The sequence below is a fragment of the Saccostrea echinata genome, unplaced genomic scaffold (genome assembly GCF_033153115.1).
Source record: "Saccostrea echinata isolate AGI-Se365-2 ecotype Australia unplaced genomic scaffold, CSIRO_AGI_Sech_v1 ptg000045l, whole genome shotgun sequence".
NCBI lineage: Eukaryota > Metazoa > Mollusca > Bivalvia > Ostreida > Ostreidae > Saccostrea > Saccostrea echinata.
The window spans coordinates 5,100,667-5,122,508 of NW_026889794.1; the positions used below are offsets into that span (position 1 = coordinate 5,100,667).

General features: G+C 32.9%; 1 protein-coding gene across 1 annotated transcript; it reads right to left on the minus strand.

Annotated features, from left to right (window-relative positions):
* Positions 1-8,600: 8,600 nt before the first annotated feature.
* LOC133201679 (uncharacterized) lies at positions 8,601-21,191 on the minus strand. Its single transcript, XM_061337466.1, has 5 exons — positions 21,095-21,191; positions 14,348-14,467; positions 13,551-14,012; positions 12,800-13,335; positions 8,601-8,873 (listed from the first exon to the last, which is right to left on the minus strand). Exons 2-5 carry the CDS (start codon positions 14,433-14,435, stop codon positions 8,865-8,867), a joined length of 1,095 nt encoding a protein of 364 aa, XP_061193450.1. The 5' UTR covers positions 14,436-14,467; positions 21,095-21,191; the 3' UTR covers positions 8,601-8,864.
* Positions 21,192-21,842: the final 651 nt, after the last annotated feature.

A 21,842-nucleotide genomic window follows, 5' to 3' on the forward strand; every position in this document is an offset into this window, starting at 1 on the left:
GGATAGAGCAATACTTTTTTTTAATTGTATTATTGCGTGAACAGACAAAAACAGCGATTAAAATTCAAAATGATTTTTATGCACCAGTGTTTGGAATTAAGATTATAAAAGATTGGTAAAGTAATCTTACTGATTCGATATAATTAAAAACATAACTTTCCATTAATTAATACTTCTTTGTACAAAATTGACATTATACGCGATCACAAATACTAGCTTTGTTTATGGCCACAGGTGGCTAGTACACTGGTGACCTCGATCAACAGCGTGGGATTCGCGCGTTGGGTTACATAACTAAACATCGAGCTGAACATGGAGACCGTAATATGCATACAGCTAATGATCGTGAATTATTCAATGCATACAGTTTAAAATCACTTACAAAGTTTGTTGTAATAATAAACGTAGAAAGATAGATTTAATATTCTCCGCTTTTGAACACTATTAATCTAATTTAAAAAAAAGAAGAAAAGAAAGACTAGTTGTAATAAATAATTTAATAGTAAACCATAAACCACGTTTTAAACCTTATTAAAAAGAAAATTAACATTAAATACCGCAGGGTATATTATTGAAAGCAAGTCTGTTTAAGTTATACACATGAAGAGGCCTGATTTCCTTGCCGAATGAAAAACGTTACCTGTTTACCTGGCCTGCTTTCTAATACGTATTACGCAATACCCATGGTATACTCGAACAAAACAACATTTTCATTAGATCAAAAAGGTGTAAAAGAACAATTTTGTTCCCAGGATCCAGATCGAAATATTTACCGTTTTTGAGTTATAAAGCAAAAACTTTTAAGGGCCCAAGATCCCTAATCATAGGGGCCAGCCCCTTTTAAATAGTATAATATGAAAGCCCTTGCAATTATGCACAACTTTTGTTCTACATGTCTTAACAAAATATTTCTAGTTTTCAAGATATAAAGGAAAATATGTCAAATTTTTTGCTGTTTTCCGCGTTCTAACTTTTGACCCCTCTCTAGCGCCATTTTTAATGCAAAAATCAAAAAACAAAAACCGATGTGCACAACTTCAATGCTTCCTCTTTTCAATTTCAAAAGGTTTTGTGCTCCAATTATAACCATTTCTGATCCTTTGTCTGGAAATCGGAGGCATGCAAAATTCAATCAAAGGGGAATAACTCGTGAACAGAAGGTAATTTCCAAATTGTATTATGGTATTCTGACAGTGTTTTGTAAAGTCTAAAAGCTCTGAAAATTTGAACAAAATCTGTTTAAAAATGAGGAAGATATGAAGCGTCAAAGTTGGCGTCTAGGAAAAAAAAAAAAAAAAGAATAATCTTAATCATCACAATCAGTAGAAGGTCTTCCGTTGGAAACGGAAGACCTTAATAAAATAATATGTAAGATTCGAAATGATTTCAAACCCAATTTTCCATTAATCGCTATGAGTACACAATGTATTTTAATACCGATATGACCCCGGCTCTCTGCGGCCACGTGTGCACGAAGACTGGGTTACAAAGCAACAGAGCAGAATGTAAACTGTGCTGTAAGAAGGCGTGAATTATTGTATGTTTAAAAGTATTATTTGATGTATATAGTTTAATATTTAATGAAAAATTAAATGAAGAAACAATTAAGAGACTGATAGTAAAAATTATACTTTACACGAGTATTAATACTTAATACTCCATCACTAATTGCAATTATTTGCCTTAGCACCTTTTCAATTACAATTGAAATAGAATACAATTACACGGGACAGAGAAATAAATTGTTTGTTTGTTTTTTTTAAATCGTATTTCTGTGTCGACAGTGAACAGGCCGGTAAAAGCGATTAAAATTCGAAATGATTTTATGCACTAGTGTTTGAAATTAAGATTAAATCAAAGATGTGATTAAGTTATCTTAAAGATTCAATATAAATTTAAAAACACAATGTTTCATTAGTTGTTGTTTCTACACGATGGATTTAAAACGTGATCACAGTCTTCACAGATATTTGTTTTGTTTACATGGTTTATGACCGCAGGTGGCTGGTCGATGGTGACCTCGGCAACGTGGGTTCGCGGGTTGTGTTACATAACTAAAAACATTTAGGTGAACATGGAGAAATGCGTCCTGTTAATGATCATTAATTATTCGATGCTTAAAGTTTAATATTACTTATATAGTTATATAGATACATTTAATTCCTTCCTTTATTTGAAGACGTGTTCCCTTTAAATCTAAATTAAAAAAGAAAAGAAAGTTGTAAAGAATAATTTATGAGTGAACCACAGAACACGTTTCAAACCTTATTTAGAAGAAAATTAGCATTAAATACAGTAGGGTATATAATTTATTGCAAGTTTGTTAAAGTTATACACATGAAGAGTTCCGATTTACTTGCCGAATGAAAACGCTTACCTGTTTACGGGACCTGCTTTTTACCTACATATTACGACATATTACGCAATACTCGAACAAAACAACATTTGTATGAGATCAATGAGGTGTTAAAGAACAACTTTAATTCCGAAAGCCATATCGAAATATTTACCGTTTTTGAGTTATAAAGCGAAAACTTTCAAAGGCTCTAGATCCCTAATTTAAGGGGCCACCCCCTTTTAAATGATATCAAATGAAAGCTCTTGCTATTATGCACAACTTTTATTCTACATGTTTTAACAAAATATTTTTAGTTTTAAAGATATAAAGGAAAATATGTCAAAATTTTTGCTCTTTTCCGCGTTCTAACTTTTGACCCCTCTCTAGCGCCATTTTTAATGCAAAAATCAAAAAACAAAAACCGATGTGCACAACTTCAATGCTTCTTCTTTTCAATTTCAAAGGGTTTTGTCTCCAATTATTACAGTCTCAGAGCCTTTGTCTGGAAACCAGAGGCATAAAAATTTCAATCAAAGGGGAATAACTCGTGAACAGAAGGTAATTTCCGAATTGTATTACAGTATTCTGAAAGTGTTTTGCAAAGTCTAAAAGCTCTGAAAATTTGAACAAAATCCGTTCAGAAATGAGGAAGATATGAAGCTTCAAAGTTGGCGTCTAGGAAAAAAAAAGAATAATAAGACTAGACGAGCTTGTTGCAAAGCAACAAATAAGTCTTCCGTCTTAATTTCAAGGAGATGAGATCGAGATCGAGAGACATCTACGGTCATATGAGCAAGAATGAGCCATTCACCATTACTTCCGGTGTGACCGGAAGTGACGTCATTTTGACAACTTTTGATGATCTCCTTAGCTGTTACTTGTCATTTTCAACAACTATGCTTCTACGATGCTATACAAATTCTCAATACTTTTTGAGATATCAGGAAAACACTTTTGGCCCCTCTAGCTCCCTAATTTTAGGGGCCAGCCCCTTATTGTTGATATCCTTTGAAAGATCGTAACATTCTACACAACTTTTGTTCTATATGTTTTAACAAAATATTTACAGGTAAAAAGATATTGTTGAAAAAGTGTTAGAAATTTTAAAAATCCCGATAGGACATTTTTCGGGCCATAGCGAGCGCCGACGTGCGGCACTTCCGGGGAAAAAGAAATGCGTATGTCACATCTACACATAATGCTCTATCATCGCTGAAAAATTTCATGCTTCTACTAGGAAGCGCTTTTGAGGAAACTGCCGGACAAAGTGACCCTCCGAAAATCACTAAATCGCTGAAAGCTCGGAACCGGAAGTGACGTCATCAAAACCAAAAAATATACATCTAGATTTTTTAATGTTCTATCAGACCTGTAAGTTTCATGAAAATCGAGGGAGTCGTTTCCGAGAACTCGCGTGCACAAAATCGGTAAGAAAAAAAACAATAATAATAATAACAAAAAATAGTGGAAAAGAAACCGAGGAAAAACAAGAAGGTCTTCCGCTGAAGACGGAAGACCTTAAATAATCTTAACCATCAGAATCAGTAGAAGGTCTTCCGTTGGAAACGGAAGACCTTAATAATTCTAATCAAAGTACTGAGAAGTACAGAGAGCCGGGCTCATTTACAGAGTAGTGAACAAAGACCGTTTTACATGAAACATACATTGTAATATAACAGGTAAATAAGTTCAGACACTGGAAGAATATGCAACACAACAAATATATTTCTATGGCATATAGTAATAAAAAATGTTTTAAAAAGATTGAATAAAATGTAGTAAGAATGTAACGGCGTAAACAATTGATCACATATGTATCGTTTCGGGGTCTTATACCGCTTACAGAAGTAATAAACATTGATGCAGCAAGGTGAAACGTTTATGCATGCACAGATGAGTCCTCAGCAGGGAGTTTTGCATCAAGGTATACATCAGGTCACGTGCTCCCTGCATTAGTGTTAGCCTGGTAACACAACCTTTATTTATAGAATGTGACGCAAACAGGGAGACCTGATGAAAACCTTTTGTAATAATTTAAACAAATAATCAATCGGAGAAGAGGGGAGAAAGTATATTATTTCGAAATTCCTAACACTAATAAGAACACTTTATTAAAGGTTGATAACCTCAGCTTTTGAATTTTTCTTATGCAAGACACTTCATAAATGTACCTTGTAGAATTTGGAAGAATAATACAACTCATATTGGCGGAACTGTCATGGCTTTTTATTACAAATTACATTCACAGTTAACATGCCACTCGCATGTTCATGCCCTATGCGCCGATCTTACCACTTGTAAGCTTTTGGCAGCATAGCATTCACAAATATTAAACAAACCATATCAGAGCTGGGGGACCTGGAGACAACAGTATCCCTCAGCAAATGGTTACTTGTCAAAATTGCGCTAACACAAAACAGTCAGGATTATCACATTCACAGCGAAGTCCACAGTATTCTTCATCAGTATATAAGCCATGACGATTTCTGAAATTGAAAGAAAGCAAACAGCAGAAAAGGAACCAAAAACATTTATTTAATAAATTTAAAAACTCAAACCAACCATAATATTTAAGGGAGGGAAGGGAGGGGATTTCGTCTGCTCTGAACAAGATGGGGAGTTGAAAAGACCTAGCGCATGCTCATTAATGCTGATGTATTATTAACCATAGAATCGTCATGATAGGACCATATAATTCCGGAAAACGGGTTGCTCTTTGTAAGCAATACGTAATTTCAAAATAGAAAGCAATAAGCGTCATTCTCAATAACTGTATTTATCTTTTAGGGATAAATCTGATTACCGTTAATTTTTTTTTTTCTGTTTAGAGAATTTCATATAACTTTGTTTAATTTAGTGTTTGTATTGCTTCAAAGGCGTTTGAGCATACGTACTCTATTCTTACTCGTAAATTTGATTTGGCGGTGAGGAGGCAGCATTTCCGGTTAAACACCGTAACATAAGCCGGCTATTGCTCTACGAGCAATGAGCCCGGCTAAAAACGATCTGCGAGTATAAAATATACAGAGAGTTAGAATGTGTAATCATAATCTTCCAGCTGGAAATCTACATCCAATAAAAACTTTTGTTAAAAGTGTAAATTTATTTACAAATATTGATGGCGAATTTAATTAATTAATTTGCCGCTATTCTTACAAAGAGAAGGGTTACACTGTTTATCAAAATTTTTACATTCACTCTAACACACGTTTTCTTTGGAAGAAATAGTGCATTTTCAGTCGCAATCTTCTCTAAACAAATTATCTATCTTTATAAGAGAATTGGTAAAACAAACTCTCCTAAGTAAACAACCTGCTTCAACTTTTAACCTTATAGGGAATTTTGAATACCGTCTTATTTTGTCTATTCTCAGTTAACCTTTTTAATATACTTCATTATAAAACGTACTTCATGTTATGTTAGTTGCAACGATTAATATCTAAATGCTACATATGTAACTGTCACCCCTGTATTTCAGTGTAACAAAGGTGCTGATGTTTAATAGTCTCTCGTAAGGCACTTTTACACGAGGCTGCAATATCGCGTTCTTTGTAATCGATGCTAACATGTTTTATGATTCTATTTTCCTTATCATAACCTTATTTTATTCGCGGGGATAGTATTTCTTAATGATTTCCCGAGATTTTTTTTCTATGAAATATGGAGATAACGAACAGCAACCAAGCTCAAAAGCCCACCGAAACAACACAAATCGGGAGCAGAGAAAACACGGACCTCCAAAAACACGGGAGGCGGGCCCAGGTGCCATGAAGGAGCAAATATCCCTCGTCGACCAGTTACACCTACCGTGTGCTCAATTTTATGATCGCGCAAACGGAAAAATCTGTTGACAATTCATTGTTTAAATAATCGCCTTACAATTAATATGAAAATTCGACTTAATGATAGATTGTATTTGCTGACAAGATCATTGATTCGACCATAGAACTTGCGAAATGATGACTTTAAACGAGACGATTGATATTCTTGTTTCATCAACTTGTTTGTAAATAGCTAGCATTGTTTTAGAATTGTCCGGACGTAGAGCATACTCTTACGTATTGAATTAACTAGGAGATACAAACCAAATACGCAGGTGATAAAGGTATATTACTACATAAGTAAGAGAAGTTAACGATAGAAAAAGTGAAGTCATCACGTTTATCATAAAGTTTTGTTTTTAGGTTAGAATTAACATCTTTTTCTAGTAAAATATCCAATTTTGAAACAGATGTGTCAGACTCTCTGGTATTTTTTATTTCAAGTTCAATGGGATATACCGAGTCAACATATGAATGGGAGTAACTATTATTAATTGATAATATGTCGTTCGATATATTTAAATGTCGAGTAGAAGGCCATAGCAAGTGACTTCTTCTTCTCATGTATAAGTTTTTGAATAAATTCTGCTTCATGTAAAACAAAAATAAGTCTGCTAATAAGGGGATGCAATTATACCCATGGGAATTCCAACAGATTGTTGGAAGACCTGATCTCCAAAAACTTTATAGGTATTGTCAATCAGAAACTCAAGCATCTTTTTTAATATCTACTTCAGAGTACCTGTGTGTACAATCGGAATGTTTTTGTAACAAAATAATTTTGCAAATACCCAATGACAAGGTAAGTAAATTTACGAGTTCTATTTTATTGAAAAAGCAGCTGTCTATGATGTCAAAAAGCCCGGACTTTAATTCATCGTGGAGAATGCTTGTATAAAGTGTTGAAAAGTCGTACATTTCGATGTTATTGATTTTGGTGAAATTTTGTGATTTCAAATTTTCTAAAAGTTCCTTGGAGTTTTTAAGTATCCACATCTGATTTACACCACTTCTCGAATATATTGCATTTATAACTGCCTGGAGATCCAACATGACTGAAAGCGCTAACAGCAACGATTTTATTTAATTTGACTGTAGCATTCGAATTCTTATACATGTATTATCAAAAGATTGTTTGTTGTATCAAGAATTTAACTTATCAACATGTTTTTCTATGCCTTTTTCTTAAAATTGAGCTCTTGTGTATCATGTTAAAGAGGGCAATCATTCTCAAGTGCTTGAAAAAATTGGTCGAAGGAAAATTAAGCCTTATTTAGTGCTCAGTGTCTTCTTTAATCATCTAAACAAGAATTGTTCGATATTTTTCGAACGCCCATGCCTTTGTGAAGACTTAATTCGTGAAGTGTTTCAGAGAGCCTGGCAAGACACTGATAACAGCAGATGACTTTTTTTTTTATCGAACTCTCATTGTCGTGACTTGCCTTAATCAGTCATTGTTTTTATACATGCATAGGACAACTTTTCTTTAATAAATCAGAACGATGTGCTCGCTTAATCACATCAGTAAATACCCTGGCAGATACGCTGTTAATCTTTTTTCCAACAAGGATTAGAAAATTAATCTTCAATTTGCTTTCATTTTGTTTTTTTTAGTAAGAGAAAGTCAGTTTTTGTAAAGAATTTGTTCGACAACTACGTAAGAGACATGTTACTGAGAAATCTGATCGAGCAATCGAATCGGATGAAACATGAAACACATAGGAGAAGATACTTTTGTGAAAGAGACTAAGGAATAACTGAAATTATAAATCCTTTACTCCAATATTTTTTATTCTATAAAAATTGATGACTTCTTTGATTTCACACTTGTTTTGGCTTACTTTTTTTCTGTATTGGTCACTTCTATAGTTGTCTTTATTAGAATAAAAATGATAGCAATTGACATGCATTATGTCGAAAACATTACTTTTTAAGGTCATTATCAAAATAGGCTTTTCTATTTGAGCTTGGTTTCTTTCGTGCTTTAAACAGCAAAGAAATTTGACAAATAACTATACTTTCTGTAGTCAAGACGATATTATTCCATTCAAAAATTGAACTTCTGTATTGGTCCAGTTTCTCAATACATTAGTGCGTTAGAAAATGATGTATAGAAAAATTTTGGGAAATTTCTTTGCTGAATCAATATAAGAGAAAAATGCATCCTCCTTGGTATACATAGAAATAAGCAATGTATGATGAATAATCTAATATGAAAAAAATTGGCTTCTTACTACCAGAAAAAGAAATCGCATAAGAACTTATTGTTAGATGAAATCGTGATGGTGGTGTCTCAAAGCAATCCCGACCTCTTCTCTGGAATGTAATAGACAATATGAATGAATGTCTTCAGCGACATATTCCTGAGGAAAAGCTTAAGCAAGTATTTTTATCATATCTTGTGGATTCCCTCATCTGATAAAATGTTGTAGCACAAAACATACAAAAGATACATTTATTCACAAAAATATAACAATAATACTTTACAATTTAATCAAAGAGATAATTTCACAAGAAAATGCGATGTTAAAGAGCATTGATAAGATTTGAAAGAATTTTAACAGAGTAACAAAAATGTTGAAAATTTTGCAGAAAGATACGGAAACGATGCATACAATCCATGAATAATGAAACACTTCCGGTAATGATGTACGAACTCTCGTCTGCCTACTCATCCATAATGCTTTGCTCTATCTCTCCATTCATTACCACCTCTGCAAAAAAGAATGGTACAATAGCATTAGTCAATGTTTCATTAACATCCCACTTGTTCTTTATTGATTGAAGTAACTGAACGATATTGTGTAAAAAAAAAAAAAAAAAATCAGAAACTAGCAGATGCATTGGTGAAAAATGAGTGTAAATGAGAGCAGAGATTAAATTCATTAGTTTCTCTAAATTGAAAATAAATCCAATTTCGATTTAAAGATTTCCACGAAGTAGAACAAACTGGTTCCCTATATTAGATTTTAAAAAATATATTTGATTTTGCGAGACTGGTTTGGCGTTTATATACGTATGAAGGCAACAAATCCATGCAAGAAAGAGAATATCCAAGAAAGGAATTGTTTGGTTATTGTTGTATACACACATAATGGTTGATAAATCTTTATTCAGCACGAGATGCCTTTGAGGTTTAGAATCTTTTCTGTGGATTGAATATTAATTTCTTTGCTCCTGCTAAAGCTTTTAATCCAAGACACTTCCAGCCTGTTAATCGATTTCTATACAAATATTTTCTATGGTATTCTATGAAATATTTTACAAAAAAAAAATTCAAAGAGTCATAAAACAATATCGGACGATTCGATGACTAAAAACAGCCTTTTATTTAATTAAAGGATGATTCCTCTTTAGGCATTATGTAGGAGAGATCCGTTAGGAAGAGTTCAGGTATCACTAAACATATAAATCGTGATGTTTACCACTGTGAGATAATGGATATATCGATCTCCGTAAAGTCCTGCGTATACAGACTTCAAATAAGGTCAATGATGGGAGAGAATCGATAGCATTCACGCTCACCAATAGTGCTTTGATAGTTATTAACACTACCTACACAGTCATGAGAATAATATTATCATTTTACTAGTCTCGTACATTTCATACATTCAAAGAAAAAATAATTAGATAAACGACATTTGTAATGGAATGTCATCTTTACGAAGAGGGTGGGATGTACGTTTTCCGTGACTTTGTCAGCATGAATTGACAATTTATAAAGAAGTCAGAGAGCAAATGTAGCTCACTTCGTCTTATTAGGTTTAAATTATATCGGCGTAGCACGATTGAAAAGTTGGAACAAAACATGACTAGTGTTTACAACTAAGTACAGTAAATCTCTGTCATAAACAGCTCACTTGTAGGGAATTCGAAATCTCAGTGATAAGGATTTTTTATGAAGACTTTGCACTATGTAATTTATACGGATATAACGATTCTTGATTATAAGGAAGCAGAATCTGAGGTCCAAATGGTTTCCGCATAACCGAGTTTTACTGTATGTTGCGCTTTACTTTATGTCCAGAGTATGTAAAACAATATTCATTCTCTGCGTGTTCAACGCTACTAGTGAATTTCTCCAAGAAGGAAGTGTGTTACGTGCAGAAAAGAAATCAGTTTCAAAAGCCATTCTTCTCTGGAAAACTAGGCTTATTATACTCACACTCTTCCGTTCATTCCTAGCGTTTATTTTGTGCCACTAACAGACTAATTATACTCCATTCATTACAATATCCTGCATGTGTGTTTATAGGTTTAGTTTGATCGATATTTTTGATGAGGTAAAATGATTCCGCAGTTACTGATAAAGCACCCGGACATGAAACGTATAATAACTTCGTAATTATTTCTTCTTTTAAGCACCTGCGTCTCTTAATAACACCTAAAACTGAGTCAGAGTCAGGTTTGCAATGCAAAAGTATACACAGAACAGAGAATGTATAGAGATTTGGAAATATAAAAACAAGATTGAGAATCTGTTATATACTACAGAGTCTGTAAATTAATATGAAGAGCAGCAGACCAAAAGAATGCAATGTAGTCACTTTACCTATGTTATACTATACAGAAAATAATTCTAATTTCAGTATCAGTCAGATTAAAAAGCCTTAATGTATATTTAACACTGAGTAAATCACTCACATGACGATAACAAAAGACCATTGACCGTTACTGTATTCAAAGAAATCCTAAATTTCAAGGGAACTTGTCGTATTAAATCATGAAATATTAATGAGTATTCATTGTGAATTCATTGTCATGGAAATTCGATTCAAAAATTCTTTTATAAGATATTACCATTTTCCAATCAAATTTCTGAAGATTTCTAGGAAATTTTCTTCCTATTTGAAACAATAAGAAAAGAAATAGTGGAAAGAGAAAAATAAGAAAAAAAATCTTCATTAAGGTTGAATAAAAGACAAAGACTAATAAAGTTTTTTTAATATAGGAAATTCAAAAAGAATCTATGTAAAATAATTTTTTTTTTATCCAGTTTCACTGTTAACTGAATCTTCTTAGATTCCTACATATCAAAAAACTCTTTTCAAGCCAAATTCCAAAGCAGGAGACGTCCAATAATTTTTATAAGATCACGTTGTTCAAGAAACTAATAAACATTCAACTGATGTACGACTTATTTTCAGAAACAAATTATTCCTGCTGAGCCTAACTATCAATATTCAGCTGCATATTAAATACTCGTACTGCGAACACTTACTTATGAAATCATATTGCATTTTATCTGTTAACAGTAATAAAATCATGCTTTTGTAATAGTCTCATACTGTGGGGCTAATTTTTTTTTATTGCACGAGTGTTTTGCAGTTATTCTCTAAAATTGTGTTGCAATGTTATATGATTTTCCATTTGCTAATTTTGATTGTATACTTGATATCTCTGTTACGTTATATTGCATTTCTTAACATTTTCATAACCATGTGATTTATGTTTGATAATCTTGATTACCGGTATATGTCTGATATCTCTGTTGTATTGTATATATTAACTGTTATACAACCACGTATGTTACACTGGATAATCATGATTGTATATATGATATTTCTGTTGTATTATATAAATATTGCATGTAGTTGAGTGTAACATTGAAAAATTTCACCCAAAGAAAACCATTGTCAATGATTTTCGAGGGGTGAAATTTTTCAATGTTACACTCAACTACATGCAATATTTATTATATTATACTGAATGTTTTATATAAATACATATAACAGTGAACGGTGCGCCCATAAATTCTGCGCAGTCGCTATTTTTTGGAATATCACCCGTCGTCAAGCATTGTTGACTGTTGCTACGCTGGAGGGCGTGGCTTCATCATTCAGCGGGTAATAGTGTTTTTTAACAAATGTTTCTCGACGAATCAGATTCAACTAATCTACATGGAAGTATAATATTACATAATGTTAACCGTTAAATAACCATGTGTTTTACATTTGATAATCTTGATTGTATGTCTGATATCTCTGTTGTATTGTATAATTATCATAACTGTTATACAACCATATATTTTACACTGGATAATCATGATTGTATTGCATAAAGTTAACTATCATATAACTATGTGTTTTACAATTGATAATCTTGATTGTATAATTGATTGTTATATTACATACGTTAACCGTTAGAGAACCATGTTAATTACAATTGAAAATCTTGATTATGTATATGATATCTCTGTTGTATTGCATATGCAGGCCTCTAAGTGGCCTCTAAAATTTAGGCGCCAGTTGGCGCCTTATCAAAAAATTTAGTCGCCAATGCAGATTTTTCAGTCGCCAGGCAATTTTTCTAAGGCGTCAACTTTAAAAGTTAATAAAATATAGGGACCCATGACGTGCCTAAGAAAACATGTCATGTTCATTGCTAAAAATAATTTCCTCTTCTTTTAAATTTCTTTTCGCTTTTTCAGAAAAAATGTTAAAAATGTGACGATTTCCGGAATTCGACGATCGCCAAGTCAATTTCAAATGGTCGCCAATTTGGCAACTTATGGAAAAATTTTAGGCGCCAATCAAAAATTTTAGGCGCCATGGCGACTAAATTAGTCGCCAATTAGAGCCCTGATATGTTAACCGTTAAACAACCATGTATTTTACAATTGATGATCTTGATTGTATACCTGATATCCCTGGTTTGGTGATTCTGATTTGGACAGCTCTCTTGCTAACTGTACAAGTCTACTATACGAATCAAGGTAATCTCTTTTCTCTGGAACGAAAGCACCAAAATGAGACTCCGGCTCCTGGGAGTATGGAAAGAAATACGGACTTCTTTTGCTTGTGGACATCACAGGTTCTTCGTCTTCCAGGGGGATAAATAAACCCGTTACACCCTGGTGTTCAATTTCCTGAACGTCTTCAAGAGTGACACTGTTGAGAATGGATCTCAAAACATTGTCTTCGTATTCCTTTTCTCTTGCATATGATTCCAGATCGTCCAGTGTGTAAGAAGGACCAAACTTTGTTTGGTAGTATGTCATAGGATACTCTTCTTCTGTGTACGGAAGGTCACGTTTGGCCCGATGGGAGCGTTTCATTCCATTGGTTAACAAGCGAGCTTTTAAGGGTGATCGTCGGCGCCTTCGGTAGTATGAGTATCCGTAGGCTGGAAGCTTTTTATAGGCTCTATACAACTGGTATGCTAAAACTGGATTGTCTGTGTGAATGGAATAAAAATATTAATAATTGATTCTGATGTAACAAAAATAGGATAAAACCCCTCTGGGATAAAATAATAACGTGTTTATGGTTATTTAGAGTGTAATTGCAGATGAAAATAGTGCTTGTATAGGCAAAGGCAGTTGTAATATATTGATAAGAATTTAAAACAAATTTTTATATGTCATATCCATCTCATGCCGTTATACTTACTGTACCAATCTTCAGGCAACATCTCTATCATATCCCCCTCCCCACTCATTTGAGGTACTGAATTATCCTCGGGTGTTTTATCGTCCTCCTCTGATTTATCTTCTGAGGCAGTATTATCCTCCTCCTCAGAATTCTTCTCATCTTTAGTATTTTCAAGTTCTTTCAGAGCTTCCACTGTCTCTGGTGGAAAATCCTCAAGTAATTCATCCGTGGTTGGTTCGTTGGATTCGGACTGTTCCTCTTCTGTGTCTTTGGGTGCTGTGACGTCATCGCTGACGTCCTGTAGTTCTTCTTCAATAGCTTTTGGTAGTTCTGCGGTTTTCGTTTTAACGATGTCTTTGGCTTTATTGGCAATCACACTTCCTTTGAGATCTGGAAGAGCTGGAACATCCGGGTCACTTTTCTTTATTCTTGGCTTATTTTGTTGATTTCCAAACATCATCACTTCTTGGGCTCGTTTTACTATTGAACGTTAATTATATTCAATTCCTTACTAACAGACAGTATAAATAATGCTATGATATATGTATGCGAACTGAATCATCATCAAGTCCTTGATTTCTTACCATTACAATTGCCTAAATTGGCAATTTATAAATATGAATTTATGTCCTTTAGTCTTTTTGTATAGTGATTTGTATACAGCCGAAGATTTTAGATAAAATGTTGCTTTCATAAATAAATATGGCATGCCTTACATTATATTGATTTTAAAAAATATATTGCAGTTTAGATACCGATTCCTTATGTATTGAGTCCATTATTTCTATACGGTGCATTATGATGATAAAACATACCCATTGTAGATCGCTTCTCGATGTCTGTGGGGGCTGCACTACAAAACGCTACTCCTACAAACAGCAACAGTGCCGGAAACAGCGTCATCCTGTTACGTGATGGGCACCGCCTTCAAATATCTGCAAAACGAATCGGACACATAAAATCAGGTATTTACTGTCATGTTTGTTTTGCTCCATGGACAAACGTTTTAACAGTTAGCATATTTTTCAAGGAAGACATATTATGTAATGGGGAGTCTTACACTGGTCATTTTTTATTACAAGAAGCCTAGATGACGCCTTTTACCCTTGGATATAAGAATTCATACGACGCAATCCAATTAAGAGATACATCACTCATTACATCAGCTGTAAATACGGAATCAACTTCTAATTAACACGTAGCAAGTGTTTATCACACTGAAGATAAAAAATGATTTGCAGAAAATTGATATGATTTTTAATCTTACTGAAGTAATTGCAATTAAATGTATATGAAACACACTCAACGGCGTTTGTTTGTTTGTTTGTTTGTTTAACGTCCCTCTCGAGAATTTTTCACTCATATTGAGACGCCACCACTTGCTGGTGGAGAGCTGCAAATTTTGTCCTATACTCGGCACTTACGGCCATTGAGCAGTGAGGGAACTTTTTCCTGCCAGCACCTACTGCGACACGGGACCTCGGTTTAAACGGTCTCATCCGAAGGACCGGTCTCCACGTCCCACAGTGGGAATCGAATCCGCGACGTAAGGATCAACTCCTTACTCCGCCACTCTAGAGCGAACGCTCTAACCACTGCGCCACGCGGGCGACGACTCAACGACGTAACTAGCAGGAGGAAGGGATTGTTATGTGTTTTTTGTTAGCTTACCACGCGTTTACTGTGAAAAAGCTTTGATTAAAAGTTGCCAACAAACAAAAAGATGAAAATGCTGACTAAGCATTTTCTACACAACTTTTCAATCTGTGAAATCATTGACATTTCTTTGTAGGATGATTCCTTTTTTCAAGGAATACAGCGGAAATTATAAAACATAAAAATGTGGCGTCTAATGGTACTTTTAAAGATCCTTTTTAGTCATATTTTCCACAAATTCCATCTTACTGGATAAAGATTCCACATTTACTCTAGTATACAGAAAATACTTGTGTATGTATTATAATTATCCAGTTTGAATATGTTTATAGATGAATACTTTGTTTGTGGTATGATTCTGTCCGATAGCTGTGGTGACAAAACTCCTCTGTCATTCAGTCTATATGAATCCTTAATCTGTGGAACCGTTTATTGCACTTTGTCATCATCGTTGTTATATCACTATGAAAGCGTCTTAAAGAACTAAAATGCGATTTATGGATGGATATTTGACAGCTTAGTACTGGTTTATTGCTTAGGATAAACAAGGAAAGGTAAAATCACCAACATAACAATGGAAAATCTATTGGTTTTTCAGTGAGATCGCGCTCGTAACCAATATGTCAGGTAGCAGTCCACATGGCGAGTCAACTGCTAGAACGTTCACCTCTTGTAAGCAAAAGCTTACGGGTTCGATCCACGGCCAGGTCAGAATTTAATTTAAGTAGCGACTGTTTAATGACCAAATACACGAATTAAGACGTAAAAGCCCTGGGATTTCAGAAAGGATTTTGTAAAAGCTCATGAAACCTTTGTCGCAGTACCTTATGCATGATAAAGAACCCTCTCTGCACCATTGTAAGTCCATAGCGTAGGTCTATAGTTTGTATGTCTTCTATATGGTGCTGTTTTTTTTCTATATATCCAAGTGAACTTGAAATTAAAGACACCTCAGATTCTGCCACATCTTTTTAATATGTTTTACTGACTATAGACGATAAAGCCCAACTAACAACTAAATCGTAAAACCTGTAAAAATGATGAAATGTATGTGGGAAACGTGTTGGAAGTCTGAAAGTTATTAAATAGGAATAATAGTTCTAGATTGTCAGCAGGAGAACAAGTAACGGAATCTTATTCTCTGCCAGATTTGATGGTATTTTGATTAGCATTCTGTCAGAGATAGCCAGGCACTCACTCAAAACAGCTGGAAAAACTGCACCCCCGCTGTTTATTCATTATTGGAAAAATTACAAGTAAGGCATTGACATATGCTAAAACTGGACGTGTTTGCAAATAATCATTGAATGGCGTACTTATAAGTGGCGATCTAGAGAAGTTTGACCTTGTCCATATCCAGATGACAATGTTCTTGATCAGGTAAAATTATCTGATCAAAATCTACATTTTTGTAATTATGTACATCTAATTTTTTTCTTATACAAAGATATCAACTGAGCAAGAATTGTACATAAAATTTTCTAATTTATGAGAACTCGATTTTATCTAAATGTTCTTAAACTAAGGTCTCGACATATCCACTAGCCTAAACAATACTTTGCTAAGTGTGAAAATTCCACGTTGTGCACTTCAATCGTAATGAGCCAAATTTAGTTGAAGACGGAGAGATAGGCAAACAAACAAACAATATTATTATACCTTATTATAATAATTCTATAAAATGCGTTATATGATTCTAGACAGTCGCGTGACGGAAAATAAAACTTTCATAATTTCCCTACCTTTTCTGTTATCATGATATCTATGATACTAAGTATTTCTCTTGATAATTAATTTCTGTGATGATAAAGAAGAATTATTGTATTCATATGAATTTTATATTTTTATTTCTTGTTATATGTTGCAGGTTGATATTGTACCCTTGAATTGTTTAGGTATAATAAACAATTTATTGTTTGTGAGATATGAAGATCAATTCACCCAAGAAAAATCGTATTCCCCTCGGGCGTTGTCCTCAGAGAATATGACGTTTCTTGGGTGAATAGAATTAATGGAGGCATGGGGTGGAAAAGTCACCAACCTTGGTCATTTGGACAAGTTCAATGTAAAAAATAAAAATGAAATATAAAATTCGTGTCTGGTTCATATATTTGTTATTGAGAAACGGTAGAAGGTCGAACTGACCATGATCAGAAATATAGTCATCATATAAGAAATAGTCATAGGATGTGAACATAAGGCAATTGAATAAGCTTATGTTAACCTTTTTAGCCATACATATGTTTCCTTTATATATATATATATATATATATATATATATATATATATATATATATATATATATATATATATATATATATATATATATATATATAAGAAACACTTGTTTCTTTTTGAAATGCACAATTGAAGACTTACAAATGAATTCAGTAGTGTACGTATATTACGAAATTTATGCTGATATGAAATTCGTAAGGATGTTTAATTTAAGTTTACATATGTATTATTCAAAGTTTTATCGATAAAGATTTAAATGAAACCAAAGGGTAAATTTATAACACTTGTTACATTTTTCATCACCAGTTCTATTTAAGTTTTAACATAAACCCTAAAATAGAATACTGACGTTTATTGTTTATAGTGAGACATGCCTCTGCAAACTTTTTCTGCAGACTACTACATAAAGTGGATAAGCTATTTTAAGCCATTTGAACTTCACGCCATGTTCCCCTCTGCGAATATGGACATTCATTTATTTTTTCAAAGCTGCTTTACATATGCATCATGCGTGTTTGGAATGAATTACTTGACTGTAAATTAAATTTATTCCTGGATCACGGTGACAGTTTGATCTTCTGAAATCCAATTTTATGTTTAAATTGCTGCAGTAAAGATCACCCGAATTACGTGACTAAACCACGTTTCTCAGCTTTAACTAGTACTTAGAGTATATATATCAAACAGTACAAGTTGGATGGCGTGACTAAAATTAGAAGGAATACGATACATTGACAGCCTGTAATTTAGGTTCAATAAAAAGCCTCTTTGCATATTGCGCACCAGAAGATGGAAGATACGGTGTAATTATTATTTTCTGATGTATTTGGATATGTAGAATAGATTTCCTGTCTGAAATTGTAACATATGATATGCCGAAAATTAAATTTTGAAATGTTGTCAAACTTTCTGGACAAAACAAGAAAACTATTTCTTAATAAAACACGATTCAGAAAGAACGTGGTTTTATCACCTATTAAATTGAAATGACCCGTATTGGAATGTCTTATCGATATGAGCTTCTCTGTTATCAAAAGGACAAGATAGGGTAAGACCCTTTTTTGGCCCCTGGTTAAGGGTGTATCTTAAAAAGATGCCAGAGTTCATCATTAAAAACCTGTTGTCATTCCTGTTACACAATAAGTATTGATCTTGTTTAAGGAGTACTCAAAAGTCACAGGAAGGTCACAGAATGTGACAATTTCCGAATTTTCTCATTTTACGCAAATTTTCATCAATTTTAAGCACATTTTGTTTCAGAAGATATACGAAGCATAAACTTGCCTATCTACTGAATTTATAAATTTCTTGCACAAGTATCATATGCATATTTATTTATATAAAAAAAAAAAAAAAACCCTGAGATAGGCAAGTTTGTGCTCTATGTTTCCCGAAGAGAAAAATTGTGAAATTCTCAAAATTGAGGTAATTCCATAAAAATTGAGGAAATTCGGTAAAATATCCTACTTTTGCATCCTCTTATGTACGCTTTGAATCATAACTAGTGCTGATTTTAAAACAAGCATCCTTTTAAGTTCTTAACTGCAAAATATAACAATTTTTACTGTGTTTTGATTTTTATATTAAATAAAGGGCCAAATTCTACCGTTACCATACTTTATTCCTTAACTTAACCCATCGCTCTTCATTATAAGACGTTTTAGTTATCAGTTGCAGTCGAGCCTCTTTCCAATAGCCCAGATACATGGTTTCTGTTCATTTTATTTGTATGTCAATAATCAAGAAAACTGATTGCATTATATACACAGGGTTTCCCTGATTAAAAAACATTATGTCTGTGCATGGTATTGGAATTCAGAAAACGCTCGATTCGGTCCTTCTCCTAAGCCACACATTTGCTCTTTCACGCTAGGTATAACACACACCTTCAATGTCTTTGGTTGCTAATTTCCTAGAGCAGTGTAGAATCTAAACTAAGGAAAATAATTAATATAACTTGTTTTCTCTTGCATTTTCTTATCTGATTATTATTACTGAATTTATGCATTGAGTTCATAAACTATAAATATATAAAAAATAATAGAATATAAATAGAAATATATAAAATTTGGTGGCGATATTCAATCATTTTTTGAGCAGCTATGCCATATTTGTGAAAAATGTTAGCAGACAATAGGTCTAACTTTGATTAGGTTGCTGATGTATCATACATCATAGACATAAAATTATACAAATAACTAGTGTTAAAACAGACTACTAAGTATTCTATTTAGACTATTTTCTTCATAACGATTATTTTCTATTAGTTATTTTTTAGAAATTTAGTTATCTTTTTTTGGCGCTCACAAATCTGACGATGGACTAAATAAAATATACAAATAATACTAGTACAAGAAAATATGGTTATTAATCGAAAACAGGATGTTGATTCCATCGATAAATTCATTGCTACAAGGAGCCAGGGGGAAAACGCATAATTGTAAAATGATAGGATGGACAAGTGATTATTACCAGCAATTTTTATTAGTGAAGTTGGGTTTTGGCTGTTTTTACAGCAACAATTTTATGTTTACTTCAGTTTACATATAAAAACTCATTCACGATATTTTTCAATAGGGTCTGAGGCTATCAGTATGTACTAACTAATGACGCATGCACATCCAGTGAGAAAGCTAAGTATCCACTTACTCAAATAAATTAAACTTAATGTGGATATATTTATTTTTTTATGCTAGAGTCCTCTGAATTCATATCATCTTCTAATTATTCCAGTTATGTTGGGATATCCTTTATTGATCTAGCTTTCAATTCTCTAACTATAAATATGTCTAATGAAAACGGCATCGAATGAGATTCGAAACTTCTTATACAAAAACAATGTCATTCTCTGTTGCTACCTGTGTTTTGTGTAAATGATTTGAAAAAACTCCGACGATAAAGTTTGAAATTAAATATACATGTATATAGAGTTAAGTGAAATACAATTACTATCTGATTATATGTCAGTAATATGAGTTGTAACTGAATTACATCGTATTACTTAGCCATGTACATGTGTAATAATAAATAGAGGATTAGATGAAACCAAAGTGATATATAGAATCCGATTGAGTGCGAATAAAAAATCCCGAGTCTCCACCAAAGATTACTTACCTTTTTATATGTAGATCTTTCACAAAAATGTTTTTTTTGAAAATTTGTTTCAAAAAAAATCTCTTAATTTTTTCATTTAAAGACAATACTTATTTTGAGAGAAAAAAAAATTTCAAATATATATAATTGTGTAAAAAAAAAAAAAATATGTAAAGAACTCTATGTAATCAGGCCATTAAACTAAAAAAAATTAAGAAAAGGAACATAGTATTAAATGATTTTACAAGATCATTTATTCTCTACTGATGAAAAAAAGAATACTATTATTAGATTATCTATCTGAATAATCTCAAAAAACTCAATACAATATCTCTGATCTACAACATAACAGAATATTGCTCTAATGTAAATTAATTGACTTTCTAAATTCTGTTTGATTTGATTTATTCATGAGACGTAGGGATACGATCACAGATTAACCGATAATTGTACGTACGTAAGAATCAAAGAATAATATCAAAATCTTTAGAGTAACGTTGCCAAAAACACATTATTAAGACAACATTCCAAAGCTATCCTTTGTTACAGATACCAAATTAATATTCAATACATACCTGTAGACGAATGTGATCTTATTTGTCTCTTCAGCGATATCCGATGTTGTTCTGAGGATTGACAAGAAACAAAGGTAGCTGGAGAAAAAAACCAATATCGATTTGATGAAACTCCTACACGCTGGCGCATGCGCAGAGGGAAATGACGTATTGGATTTCGATTGACAACACTCTCCCGTGTAATGCCCTATTAGAAATGATTTTCTGGCTATGTGGCCCTTGCATGCCTTCATATCAATAAACAGATTCATGATTAAAGAGAAAAAACATTCGATTTTTACGATTTGTTTATCTTTTCTCCCGTAATTGGTCATGTCTACCGCTTATACTCCCCTCATGGAAATAGTCTTTCAATTTTATATTGATTTTGCTACTTCTATAAAAGAAAATTACTCCAATATCCTTTTCTGTTATTTTTGGTGTGTATTCTTCCAATACTTAATTGGGGAAAAAGCAGAAATTATTTTATCAATTCATAACATTAAAGTAATCTACTCTCTAACGATCAAGAAGTTGAGCAATTGAAAATGTTTTTGTGATTAATTAATACTGAATAAAATATAGTTGATATACCTATTAAAAATAAAGATTTAGATTCGATTTTCTTTACAGAACTTTGTCACAGGATTTCTAGATAACAATGTTGATAATCTATGATTTTATTATTATCTTATCTTTTAAAGGTCATTAGCCTTTAAAAACAACTTACGTTCTTTTCTGTTTTACACTGCTACCTCTATGGAAAACT

What these genes read in the sequence shown, in the direction of transcription:
- LOC133201679 (XM_061337466.1), bottom strand. Translation starts at nt 14,435, where the DNA reads ATGACGCTGTTTCCGGCACTGTTGCTGTTTGTAGGAGTAGCGTTTTGT. An exon ending in CGAGAAGCGATCTACAATGG is followed by an intron (nt 14,013 to 14,347) that starts GTATGTTTTATC and finishes AACGTTCAATAG; the next exon opens with TAAAACGAGCCCAAGAAGTG. An exon ending in GTTGCCTGAAGATTGGTACA is followed by an intron (nt 13,336 to 13,550) that starts GTAAGTATAACG and finishes CCATTCACACAG; the next exon opens with ACAATCCAGTTTTAGCATAC.